At 40.6% G+C, this 14,494-nt stretch overlaps 1 protein-coding gene across 1 annotated transcript; it reads right to left on the minus strand.

Moving 5' to 3' along the window:
- Positions 1-4,945: 4,945 nt before the first annotated feature.
- On the minus strand, positions 4,946-8,083 carry LOC147903803 (uncharacterized). The gene is made up of 4 exons (XM_087372298.1): positions 6,474-8,083; positions 6,155-6,269; positions 5,830-6,048; positions 4,946-5,165 (listed from the first exon to the last, which is right to left on the minus strand). The coding sequence occupies exons 1-4, from the start codon at positions 7,717-7,719 to the stop codon at positions 4,946-4,948; spliced, it is 1,800 nt and encodes a 599-aa protein (XP_087228424.1). The 5' UTR covers positions 7,720-8,083.
- Between the last annotated feature and the right edge of the window lie 6,411 nt (positions 8,084-14,494).

Raw genomic sequence — 14,494 nt, forward strand, 5'->3', positions numbered from 1 at the left:
TTGATGTTGAGGGATCTTACAACAAGGATGGTTGCTTGACTGACAAAGGGGGGCCTTCTTTATTCATATTTATTCTCCAGCTTATAGGATTCATGGCTAGAAAGCTCTCAAGATAGAGACATATTAAAAGGTTTCCCCCTCCCAATGGTGGCCACTGTGGTTGTTGGAGGACAGTGTTTGGGAGACAGTAGCTAGCATCACTGCTTGGAACATCTAGTTGGGGTGGCTCATTGTAGCGTGAGTGATGGGAGGCCGATAGATCTCTCCATCGACGACCACTCTCATCGCCCTTTGGTGGGACATTATCTATATGCACCATGCCATCTAGGAGTGTGGGACTCCAAGATCGAGAGAAACCATTGAAAGGTGAGAGCATTTCTGCAAGGCTTGGCCTACAAGCCTTTTACACACTTGTACCAGGCAAGGCATTCGCTAGATGTATAGACCCCCACCCTAACTATTGGCCCCTATTTCGAAGATTCCCTCGACAATGAGTGGGGTTCTCCAAAAGTACGCTAGGTTCTTTATGACAACCAATTTTTATTTGTGCTTAGTATTATAAGCTCCTTTAGGAAATTGATTTGTATGGTGTTTTTCAAGGTCGTCAAAACGTGAGAGGACTTCTGCAAGGCTTGGCCTATAGGCATTTTATACACTTGTCTGGGGCAAAATTTGCTACATGTATAGACCCTGACCTTGGCTATTAGCCCTTGTTTTGGAGATTGCTTAGGCAATCAGCTAGGTTCTCCAAAAGCACTATGGTTTCTTTATGATAGCTAATGTTTCTTTGTATTTACTATTATTAGCTCCATTTGGAAGTTGATTTGTATACTTTTTCTCAAGCATTAATAGAAAGTTTATTTTATGTGGAAAAAAAAAGTATTGGGCAAAGCATCAAAACCAAAAGATTGTAATCACATTAATACAAAATTTATTTATTATTAAAAAATAAGAGAGAGGTTGCAATCGCATCAAGAAAAAATACCACTCAATGTCTATGTGCATTTGTAGAGCTTTTAGGGTCTTACCATTATTTAGGTTTCGATCCTTTTCATTCAAAAGATGATTGCTTGGTTATATTGGTTCTATTTCTTCTTATACACCAAATTTCCTTAAACAACAAGTAAATGAGTGACATTGTTTAGGGGCAAGAAATCCAAGCTTCAATGCTCCTATTGTTGCACATCATGTAGATACTTCTTAATATTGTTATATGTTAAGCTTGTGCAAGTATATCCATTTATATCTGACAAAAAAGAGAGAGATTGCAATCACATCAAGACAAAATACCACCCAATGTCTATGTGGATTTGTAGGGCTTTTAGGTTTCGATCCTCTCGTTCGAAAGATGATTGCATGATTATATTGGTTTTGTTTCTTCTTATACACCAAATTTCCTTAATGGCAAGTAAATGAGTGACATTCTTTAAGGGCAAAAAAGCTAAGCTTAAATGCTCCAATTGTTGCATATTATGTAAATACTTCTTGATATTGTTATTTGCTAAGCTTGTGCAAGTATATTAGTTTATGTATGACACCTAACAAGCTAAGTGACTTATGATGAAAGAGAAGCATTAGAATTCAAGACGGTGATAGTTTGAGCTCCATATACCATTGAGAATGATAGAAAGTTTTTAAATTAATAAGTAACAAATTCTTTAAGAAACAATAACACTTGGTACAGTCTTGCCTTTTATTTTAAAGCAAATAATTGCCACATGTCAATAATATAATTTCGTTCATAATCAAGAAGATTTCTAGGTGGATAAACTCATTGTGATAAGTGTTTTAGTTGCCTCACAATATTTGTGTGAAACATGATTCCTACCTTGGAACTCTCTTGCCATAACTTATAGATCAACATTTGTGTAGCATTTTTAAATATAAACATATTTGATGTAATACATTTACAAACATAAGTGAATGTTGTTTGAACCCCCCCCCCCCCCCTCTCTCTCTCTCTCTCTCTCTCTCTCTCTCTCTCTCTCTCTCCCCCTCCCTCCCTCCCTCCCTCACTCCCTCTCTCTCTCTCTCTTCTCTCTCTCTCTCTCTCTCTCTCTCTCTCTCTCTCTCTCTCTCTCTCTTCCCCTACTTGGAAAGCCTATATGGAAGCAATATGGAGCTACTATAGTAATGGACTCAATAAATTCTTGAGAGTGGGATCTCCCACTAATTTTGCAATTGGAAAGCTATATAGAAAAGAGGCTACAAGCAAAACGAAGCTACTATGCATTGAAGTCATTGTAGAAAGGCATGTTGGTGTTTAAAGAAATACCTACTTGAAACCTTGGTCTTACATGTTATCAGATACAGATTGAAATTATGGGGACGATTTCTACAACAAAAGAAACAATAGCTTCTTGTCTTCTATGAACAAGACCTCTTAAGTATCCTCCTATAGTAATAATTCCAAAGGATTTAAAATGATGTTAGAAAAGAGATAAGCATGTGCTATCAAGGACCTTAGCCTTCAAAAAGCTTATATAGACACACTCTATGATGTTCCTAACCAACCCATGCCTCACTTAGAGGGCATCTCTCATCACACAACATCCACACTTGTTCCACATCCCATCTAAAAGAAGCCATCAAGAAGCTCCAGAATGGCAAAGATTACGTTCAAGAAGGCCTCCTAGAAATACTCCTAACCCACAGGTAGACAATACTTTCTCAAATCCTTGCCAAATTGTGCAATCATGCTTCTTTCACCCTCCTAGACCAAAAACGCCATTATACCCATTCAAATGATAGGGATCCCATGAACACAAGTAACTATCGAACTATCATGGTAGGCCCTTTTGATGGCCAAGATATATGGCTCAACTCTTGAGATAGACATTAACAAACATGGTGAGATCTCAACTTACACGTGATGAGGCAAACAAGTTTAGATGGGACCGTCATATCTTTCCATCATAAAGGCTAGATTTAAAAAAAAGAGAGTATACTACTGCTTTAGACTCCCAAAAGACATTCGACTCCATAGCCGGAGCTCAAATTATTGCACATTGCCCCTTGGACATGGCACATGATATATGCCATGACTTTGTATCAAAGGGTTATAGGAAAAATGCACACCACACGTGGGAATGTTTGGGAGTTGAGAAGTACCACTAGAGTGGAGTAGGGTTTCCCTCTCCTCTACCCTTGTTGGCCTTTACATAAATGAGCTAGCATCCTTTGTAGACACATTTAGAGAAAGAGGATCAATCATAGTACAATTGGTCATATCCATCTTTTTTAATATGTCACTTTGCAAGGCTTATGTAAAGGGTGCAACATGAAGGTCAATCAAGGTAACACAAAGGTCATGATCTTTAATAAACACTCAACTCCTACAAGAGGCATTCACAATTGTAGATGAGCCAATTGAGCTAGTTAGATTTTACGTAATACTTGGGGCACATTTTCATAAGCCCGAAGTGTACCATGAAATTTGCAACATAAGCACAACCAAGCAAAGGACATGCCTCTTTGTCAAGAATAGATAGACATGTGAACACAATCACCCCTCTTTGACTCTCTAGTTAGACCAATAGCTTTTATGTGAGTTTTTTTAGGCAATAAACATTTGAGAACTACATGAGACCACATTGGTTGCAACTTGAAATAACATGAGATCAATTTCTTTATAGGAGAAGACGATTGAGAGGCATCAAGATCGACAAGCATGCCAAGTCAACAAGAGACTACACACAAGTCCTACCAAGTATCCATCTGGTGCCACCATTAAGATATCTTGACACCAAATTGCCTCACATCACCCATAGTGCATCCATGAAGAGGGCTCGAACTTCAACTACTCATGGCCAACACAAGATAAGACAAGACCGAATAAGGGCTCCCCTAGTTCATCATCACTAGTTTCCAAAGGTATGAAGGCTAGATGAGGTAAAATATTTAGTGATTGAAACCTTTCTTAGAAAACCTTCTAATAATTTACCGTACAATCCCTAAGGATTTTGAGAAAACCTTCCAACAATACTATGCTTAGTAGATTCTCATGTTTAAGCCCATTTTCAATTGTAAAGTATTCTTACCGTAGACAAGGATTTATACATGGAGACCATGCAAGCATGTGTATTCCATCTAAATTTATTAATGATGAAGAGATTAAGCAATTGAGATAGGAGTTCTCTTCTTGCCTTGAAGAGGCTTAAAGTAGGAAGTGGGAAAAGACTTCCAATAAAGAGAGCCAACATTGTGATAATAATTACAAAGCTCCTAATAATTAACATCCTAGGCAAGGGCTTATACATGAAGACCGAAGGAAAATAAGCATCCTGAAGTATAGCCAAAATGGACTACGAACATGCATATAAAGAGCATTTTACGCACAATTATAGGCTTACACACAACTTAAATATGGAGCACTCTAAAAAGTGAGTGCCTCTCAAAACATGCTAAGCGAACTTTAATTTAAGTCACAATATTTCCATTGATTAAGAAAACAGCTGTACATTGAGAGGACACGTCATTAAGAAAACAATTGTACATTGAGAGGACATGTCTTGTCTATGAAGAAAGATAAGTTTCATAGAAAGAGAAGTTAGAAAAGACAACAGCAGAACATGTGCATATTGGAATTGACGAGACTGTTAGATTATGTAAATGACAGAAAACACGTTTCGACTATTCTTATTATGCCAAATGAAGGACAATAGCAGGATAATGACATTGCAGGGAAGCTGTGGCGTGTAAACCTAAGAATAAAGAATTGTACGCTTCAAATGAGGACAGCTGAACGGTGGCGATGGAAGGTGATGGGTAGCTAATTGCCAGCCGGGGGGAAGGGAAACTGCAAATCTTGACAAGGTAGCATTGCATTCGTTCCATGCCAAAGCTAGCTGCATTAGTGAAGCGAAGCCGCCTCAATGCAAGAAATCATCTTTCAATGCTGTCAATTCAGGAAGCAGGGTATCCAATGTCAGAAAATTATCATCTATCAACACTCTGTCCAATCCTCATAGATTGACAAACTAGGCTCTCTGCCCCTCATCCTCCGGGGTGGGTGATCAGATTGCACAACCTCTCTATTAGTCTTCGAGCGTTCCCATTTGGCAGCCCCACAAATTTCGGCAGGATTCTGGTTTGCATTTGCCTTTGAATAAAGCTGTCTTTTCCAAGCGTCCGATCTGCTATCAGGGGAGTCCTCTGTTTTTGAGCTGCAAGGGAGCATACAGAAACGTAAATTATCATTGCAACTTCAGCTGGTAACCAATCATGCAAGCAATATGGACAATGAATCAAGCATTGAAAACGAGCAGCATGTGGGAATCACTTTGTACCTTTAAAGGTCTGTGAATTAGCTTCGCGTAAAATGCAGCACATGCAGCAAGCACATAGAATCTAGATCAATCATATTTGAAATCTTTTATTTAGTACTTGCTGTCATGATTTATGTCATATAACATGAATCTGTACTATTATACTTCATCACCGTGTAGTGGGCACGAACTTATTAAGTTCCAAATTAAGATCAAGAGCGTCCTGCATTCCTTCTACTGAATGTGTGGCTTCCTACGGTGAACCAAGCTCTTTCAGCATGCTTGGGTATGAAGGCTTGCTTTAGTATCACTGTTAATTTCAAAGTTTGAACCTATACAGTACCAAATTAAGATGTCTGCATTCCTATAGTGAACCAAACTCTTTCATCATTCTGGGATATGAACATAAAAAATGTTTACTTCAAAGTTTGAACCTATTGAGTACCAAATTAACTTCAACATCACCAAATTAAGATTAAGAGGGTCCTGCATACAATGAACCAACTGGGGAAACCCAGTAGGAATCAGCTATATGTATGAGGCATTATAGCTGAAGAAGTACCCAAGCTTGGATTTCTGATCAGGAACAATATTGGCCTTCTCATTGCCCTGGATTGAATTGGGAATTGTAAAATCTTCTGCTAGCTCCTCACCATCTTCCATAGGAGGATCATAGGCGTGCAAAAGCCTTCTCCATTTACGAATCTGACCATCCCAGCTGCGTTTGCTGCAATCCTGTTTGGGATTTGGAGTTTGTGGATCTTTTCTCGATCTCTTCCATCTGATAATGTACAGGTGAAATCACACAAAAGTAAATGCTCAAATTCAACGGCTGCCTAACAAAAGCCAACGAGCGTAGATGTGTGGATTCTTGCACATTCATGTACCTTGGAACCACTGAGATGTAGCGCTCATATCCAAGAGTGTTCTTCCCGAAGTCAATTTGCCTCCGCCTCTGGCTCAATCGATGAGCATCGCTCTCCACCGCTTGCTCTTTCACAACTGCCATAAAGAAACCTTTCTATCAGATGTTTACTCGAATCGTTGACGAGAGACTCAAATATGTTTCCAAGAAACCTTAGAAACCTTTCTGTCAGAGGTTGATTCGAATTGTTGAAGAGAAACTCAAAGATCAAACGGTTGATTGGGGATTTTCAGAAAATCGATTATCATCTATCCTACGTTCAGCAGCATCGGAATGCTAACCTGGAACAGCTTCAATTTTAAACTTGTTTGTGACATCCACAAACACACGCGATGATGGAGGCTGCCTAGACCTTGCAGCCGAGTCTTTCCCCTGGAGATTGTTAACATCTTCAGGCCAGCACTTGATTGGAGCTCTTGCAAACTCTTCAGAATTGGCAAGTCGATCGATTGTTGGAGCTTGCCCTCCATTGAGAACAGCTCTGGCACTCATCGAGCTATCTTTGATCCCAATAGTGCCGCTTCTTTCAGATCCTCCAGGCGGCAAATCATCGCATTTATTAATGGCGGCAAGTAATCCAGCTCCTACAATAGCCTCGCTGTGTCCAAAATCTATGTCCTCGTCGAATATGGAGCCACAAAACTCGGAATCGACCTGCATCATGGGCGTGAGCGGAAGATCGAAGTGCTGACCGAGATCCAATGGGTCATCCGAGAACAGCGACGCGATCACCTCAAATGATGGATTGCTGTCAAGATCAGCATAGCAGTCTTCCTCTAAGCTGCTTTTTCCTCCCAAGGCACCGATCTCAATTGCAGGATATGGTCGTTCCTGTCCTCCTTCGCTGTCTTTGCTCGCAACCTCGTTGTTAACTTGCTGATGCCTTCTATCGTCTTTCGAGTCCTCAGCATTCACCTTCTTCAGGTCGCCGCTGGAGCCTTGCCAGCAGTCTTGTTTCTTATTCATATGCTCTCTGGAATGCGAGTTGCATTTCGATCCCTCGTGTAGAGAAGTCTCCCTTTCTACCCTTTTCGTTCCAACGCAGCCTCTTCTCCCTGCGCAATGCTTGTCTCGATCCATCGTCATTCCCCTCATTCGATGATCATAGCTCTTAGATGGTTCTTGCACTCTAGGTTTACCGTTCCTTCCGCTCCCCGCCTCGCTCTCCCCTTCTAAATTAGCAGACCGGCGCTGATCCATTGGCGCATAGCATCTGGACGAACATATCCGCGGCTCAGATCCTTGTCGGTAGTGCGTTCTGGATGTAGGCTTGCAAAAAGCCTCCGCTGAATTCCTCATTCGATCACCACCCCATTTCAAGGGGCTGAAACCCTTCCGGATGGACACTTCTCTAAGATCACTGCCTTGACATCCGGCCTTGTGATCTCTCTCGATGCAACGGGAGCTACCCCAATCTCCAGGTCGAGGAGTCTCGACTTGCTCCTGCCTACCGATAGTATCTGAGCCTACCCATGATGTGGTGTGCATTGTCGGAATGGAGGGGATCCCTACTCTGACGGGCCGCATTGCAGTTCGAAATTCCTCAGAATGGCTATGAGCTAAATTCACAGTGGCGATTGAGGCCTCGCTTTCTTTCTCGCTCACCCTCTCCTGTTTCCCTCATTCTCCTTCACTCCCAACATTTGTCACTCCGGCTATCAAAAACTCTCTCTCTCTCTCTCTCTCTCTCTCTCTCTCTCTCTCTCTTTCTTTGCCTCTCTCAGGGCTGCTGTTCTGTATTCTCGTTCACAAGGCTGCCATTCTTTCTCTTTCTCTCTCTCTCTCTCTGTCCTTCCTTTCCTCTGCAATCGGTTGTAATCTCAGGTCTTTGAATCTTTCCGATCACACACACGCAGGGTTCGTTTCTTCCCCTCCCCCTTCTGATGACACCCCCGGGCCTGATCAAGGTTTGTGGGAGTAGTGGAGGGATTTCACCCAAAAAAAGTGATGAGTGGAGGGAAGGAAGATAATTTTTTAGAAGTTTGAACATGGCGGGAAATAGTAACGCTCAAATTTTTGGCTTATTCTTACCTCGAGAGTGTGCCCGGGAGATGGCGCATTAAAGAGAACTGTTTGGGAGGTGTGGTACAAAGTCGAGAGAGCTAATGCATTTGTTTAAGATAGGCCCGGGCAACACCTACAAGCTTCCATCCACTCTCGTAGTGGCTTGGCCCCTCATTAGAGCTCCGGTCTTCATAGCCATCTGGGAAGCCGGGCTGCACTCCACCACAAAGATCAACTAGGTACCACAGTCCTGTCGATCCTGGCCGGGACTCGCACCCTCATGCAAAACTTTGGGCATCTAATTCACCCCCAAGACCCTGTCATGGGTCAAGCTCTGAAAGAGATCTCCGACTATCTTTGCTAGGATCTTGTTTAGTGTAGGCTTGGGCGTCAAGCCCATTGTTGGCCAAATTTTTGTTTTTTTGGTTCCCTGCCTCTTTTTTTTGAGTGGGGACCCTTGCCTTTATTATTAATATATCCATTTTTAAATTTATTTTAAAGGTCTATACATCACATCCACATGATGAAAATATATAATAACAAGATGAATTACATCCAATAAGCCTACTGAGATGGGATATCTATGTTGTTTAAATGAGTGAATGGTCTGTCCAGTAAATAAAATTTGTGCCGTGTATGTAGTGTTCTTGTGGTTTATTTGTCCAAACATGATCTATAGTAGAATCGTGTATTGTAGTTGGTTGGTCGATTAATTGCGTCATGCTCCACTTGTACATGAATGTGGAGAGTTCTTTTGTTCTATTGTTTGAATCATGGTAGTTGAGGTTGAAGTCTCCGATAATTGTTATTTTTGTGAATGTTTGTATATAGGTTAGTAGTGTATGAAGGCAGGAGTTAAGTGTTGTGGTTGATGTTGAAGGGGAATTGTATACATTGATGATAGCAATTTCTTCATTTCTTTTAGTTGAGAAAATTGCTAGTAGGCATTCACAATTTTGTTTTTGGATATATTGTTCTCTTATCAAATGGATGTCTTTTTTGTAACATGTTGTAATTCCAACGCCATTTGTTCTTTGTAAACATTTGAATCCTGGCAAGTGGAGGATGTTGGAGGAGTTGTTATGCAATTCTTGAAAACAAAGTATTGATGCATTTAGGAGGCTTTTATCATCTTGAAAGTGTGCTAATGAGTCCATGGACAGGCCTTGAGAATGGTGGATTGTTCTTGCAGCAGCTGGTCGTATCGAAAATTGTTTTCGAGATACTATATTCAAATGGTGAATTCGCAAGTATGGATGTATTGGTGTCCAAGTGGAAGGGATTTTGTCGCTGTAGATATGTTTGTTGTTGAGACATGCAAAAGGACCACTTAGGAAGAATGAACCTCACAAGAACTCTCACTTCAAGAAACTCTCACACACACAATATATCTCTCAAAGAAAATACTCAAGGGACTCTCTCTCTCTCATGGAATAAGGAACACTCAAGCTCACAATGAATTGAACTCTCTAAATGAAGAACTCTTGAGATCTAAAACATGCTGTGATACCATGTTAAAACATGCAGGCCTCAAGATCTATGGAGGGCTCTAAGATGGATGGAACCTATGTGGAAACATGATGAAGAGAATGCTCATGACATGTACCTCAAGTTAATTAGGTTTCAAGATAGATTAGCTTGGACACATAAACAGAATCTTGAGTGAATGTGCATTTCTTCTATTCAACAATACATGATAAGCTCCTTCATGACTATTTGGATGGCACCAATCGGGCTTGCATATAACCTAAGGGTGTCCACAAACTATGGTTGTCCTCTGCTTGCCCATGGTGCATTAAATGCATCTACAACATGGATGAGCAATCTTGCCCGTCCATGATCTTGGGTAGTGCCCAAGGCATGCAAGTTTGTAAACACCCTTATCAGTCACGTGCATGGTGGCTCTACCTAATTTCATGGACGGGCTTGTATGCAATTTTATGTCCCCGAAGTGATATTTTTTTATTATTTTTAGTGCATTTAATTATTAGCCCACCACGGTGGCATGTGATTAAATAGTGTCTCATGATTCTATGATTGGATGGGCTTGCATGCTAGGCTTGTGTTAGATTTTTTTGGGGCAAAACAAGCAATTTAGTCCAATTAATTGCTAGTCACTACAGTGCTCTCACCTTTAATGAGAAGGCTAAATTTTACTCTAGCCTTCTAAATTTTAGAAATGGCACCTTTATTTTGAAGCCCAAATTTTTTTGATGATGAAGCTTTGCATAATAAAGAATGTCGCAAAATACATCACTACTTGAGTAGCGAAGCATGTGATTAATTGGCAGCCCAAATTTTTATTAATTGAACATGGCTCATGATTATTTGGATGGCACCACTGGGCTTGCATACATGCATTTACTTCTCTAGTCACCGCGATGGCTTGAATTTTGATTAATTTAAGGTGGCTCATTATTATTTGGACAATTAAGTAGAGTGCCACTGCTACTATCTAGCCATGGCCTCAAACATGGAGAATGCTATTTGGCTACTTTGCTCCATGCTCCAAACTTCCAACTCTTATCTGACCCTACTTTACTACTTTGCTCCACGCTCCTTCCTGTAGCTCTCATCTACCCCTACTCTATTGATTTGCTCCATGCTCCCTCCTCCAGCTCTAGTCCACTCATCTGCTCCCTTGCTCTTCCGCTCTCCATCTACTCCACTACTCACCCTCTCTTTTTACCTCTTCATTATCACCATGCTAGGAACCAAAGCCAATAATATTACCCACTACCCTACTCATCCACTTCACTACTCACCCTCCCTTCATCATTGCCATGCTAGGAACCGAAGCCAATAATATTATCCCCCCCTTAATTCAATGTGATCCCCATCTTGTCTAGCTTCTCATACAAGGTCATTGTGTTGCAGTTGACATGAATTCAAATGCTCGCTCTTATGCATAGTTTTGGTAGTCTCCATCACCTCCCCCAACATCTCTAGGTCATCACCTTGGATGTCATGCATGCAGTTGGCCTCCTTGTGGCTGTGTTCTATGGATTCTATGTAGACATTGACGAAGGGCTAAGGATTTTCAAGGAAAAGTTTTCTTGTATTGTATTGGCCCCAGCTCTAGATTTGGACTCCTGCAATTATGCACGGTCTTCAACCTCTCCATCATCTCCTCCATTGGCTCCCAAAAATTTTGAATGCAATAAGATAGACTCTATGAATACAATAATGTATTTTTGTCTATCAGCAAGCCTCAATGAGTCTCTTGACAATATTGAGTTGTACGAATCAAAGGACACCTAGAGTTGCATCTCAAGGAACTCTAGTACTTGTATGTAGTCATGACTATTAGGAAAGATGTGCACAAGAGGGTTTATCTAGCACAAGGTTTTTCAAGTGAAGTAAGTTTCCTTTATTTAGGATTGAGTCTAGCATGATTAAGAAGGCCTCTCTTGTCCTCGCCCTAAGCTCTTGTTGACTTAGAAAATATTATAGGAGAGAATTTGATGGCAAAAGAAAGGCATAGATTAAAGTCTTAAAGCCCTCCACCCCAACTGCAACTCCCACCACCAAAAAGGGGGTTAGTCCCCCATTTGTTCCACCTTGCTTATGATGTCAAGCTTTATATGGCAAAACAATCCACCCTTCTATGGAATATATGATGCCCAAGGTATTTGGTGGTCTCTTGCTCTAAAGAATATTATCATATGTATGGAAAATGTACTCTTACAAGCATAGGATGCATGAAATTCGAAACTACAATGTGAGCAACAAGGCCTTGATTTTGAATCATCTCTATGAACTATTTTGACCTTATATGATCTTGGCTCTCTAGAATGATTATAATTTAACTACTGTGTTTAATTTATTTGATGCAATGTGAAGTGTGACCAACTTAATCAAAACCATGAGTATAATTGATTACAATCAAAACTTTTTCTCAATGAGGCTTTGAGCAATGGCTGAGTGGCTATCCTCGCCAGATGTAATCTTTTGGGCTCTTGTCAATGAATGAGCAGTTATCCTCATAGGATCTATTCTTTTTTTCCAACTTTCATACAATACCATTATGGCAAAACCAATCTTTTGATACAATGCTTTTGTTCTATTTTTACTTGATGAGGCTCTCAACAATTGATGTGTTGTTATTAACTGTCTTTAGATGTAGATGTAATCTATTTTGTTCAATTTTTGCTCGATGTGTCTCTCTGCAATTGTTGAGTTGTTATAAGCTATCTGTGGAGGTAGATGTAATATTTTTTGTTTAATTTTTGCTCAATGAGGTTCTCAACAATTGTTTTGTTATAAACTATATTTGCATGTAGATGTAATCTCTTTTGTTCAATTTTTGCTCGATGAGGCTCTCAACAATTACAGAGTTGTTATAAACTATCTTTGAATGTAATCTCTTTTGTTCAACTTTTGCCTCAGCAAATGACCGAGTTATCATACTTGCCGAAGGTTAATCTCTCTTGTTTCAACTTTAATATAAATAATACTATTATTACAGTTGTCTTGCTAGTAGCAAGTGTTGCTAGGAGTGGTCGTTGCTAGTTACAGGCATTGCACAAGGCATGGGTGCATAAGAAAATACATTTTTCTTGGTTTTAGAATTAACTGCAAGCAATTCTAAAATAGTTTCAAGAACTAGCATGGTGGTTACAAGGAAATACACTTTCCTTAGCTTAGGATTAATTACAACATACACCTAGTGTGGTGGTTATACAAAGAAATACATTTTCCTTGGTTAGGATTTACTTTTCACCACTTGTTTTAAACAATTAACTGCGCTCTCATTACACTATAACATCTTGTTCCAACCATTAGGTTAGTTTTAATTAAACTATTTAAAAATGCAATTGTCGATATGGTCTTGAGGGGTCCCCCTTATGGGCAAGGACCATATCAATGCCACTGGACATATGTAGCATGTATATATGGCCCTTGCCCCTAAAGGGGACCCCTTAAGGGCCCTATCAACATGAAAGGGGACTCCTTGATGTGAAATATATGAATAATTATGGGATTCCAATGTGAGTCTCATATCACCCAGCCAATTGACGTAAACACATTTTCTTTGGTTTAGAAGTAGCTACAACCACCACTAAAATAACTCCAAGAACTAGTGTGGTGGTCACTCTAAGCCAACGTCGCCACCTTCTTAACGTGATGGTCACAAATCTAGATGAGTGTGGAAAAGCTATATGTAGATGATAGGTGATGAGATATGGGTATATGGCAGGTGGCAAGATATAGGCAGATGACAGGGGGCGAGTTGCAAGTGGATGATAGGACAGTCTAATGCACAAAGATGCAGCATAGAGACTGCATGAAGGAGGAATAACTGCTCATGTAGTGACATGTGTTGAGATCTATGGTATTTAGAACAACAAATTTTGATAGTGTGGCAATCATTACGTTGGGAAAATTTTCAACGAGAGCACGAGTCCATTCAAAATTCAAAATCTCACCCACTAGCACATTGCATCGCATCCCAAAACTTCCCCTAAAATAGTTTTGTGATTGGCTACACTCGATTGTGTAGTGACCCAAACAGCCAGACCTAGCCTAGTCTGTACCCTTGCCTTTTTCGATCACTTGAATCCATCTATATGGATAGCTTCCTGTACCTCGACCAAGAGAGTGGTTAGAGATGAGTCATCCAAATCCACGAGTAGAGATTCCCACATATGTGCTCTACACCCAACCAATGATTCATTTAAAATCTCTACTTTTTGACCCTTGCCTCCCACTACTTAGTCACCTTCACCACCACCACTCCAATAGCTTTGTCCCAGCATTGAGCTTAAATGGCACCTCAAAGGATCTCCCTATCAACCTTGAAACAAAAGAATGCCAACCAATCAGTACATGGTCAGACAGTCCCATGTCTAGGAGAAAACCACCCCCCATAGGAGCAGACATCTGTAATCCTTCCTTGAAGAAATAAAATCTATCAATCCTACTTGCACCAAACTCTACTCTTTCCTCCCATTACTCTAGGAAGGCCACTCAACCCCTCGGGATCAAGATCAGCCCCATCAATTAGCCTTTTATCCAAACTTAGCTCTTCCCAAGCCTCTAACTTTAACCTCATCATCCCTCTAGTGTGAGACAACCTATCAACACCTAACACACTCATATTCCAGTCCTAGCTAGCACCCACTTACACCCATTGATCGACCTATTGAGGCCCAACCAACACTCAAACCTAAGAGATAACTCATTAAAGGCATATACACATACAACGTTCAATGAGAACCCCACCACCACGGATAGAGACATGGCTAGGAACTGACCCAGCTAGCATCCCAGAAGATATCTTTCCTCCTAACAACCT

This window comes from Dipteris shenzhenensis, chromosome 3, assembly GCF_047967505.1.
Source record: "Dipteris shenzhenensis isolate YYH24624 ecotype China chromosome 3, Dip_SZ_1.0, whole genome shotgun sequence".
Classification (NCBI taxonomy): Eukaryota; Viridiplantae; Streptophyta; class Polypodiopsida; order Gleicheniales; family Dipteridaceae; genus Dipteris; species Dipteris shenzhenensis.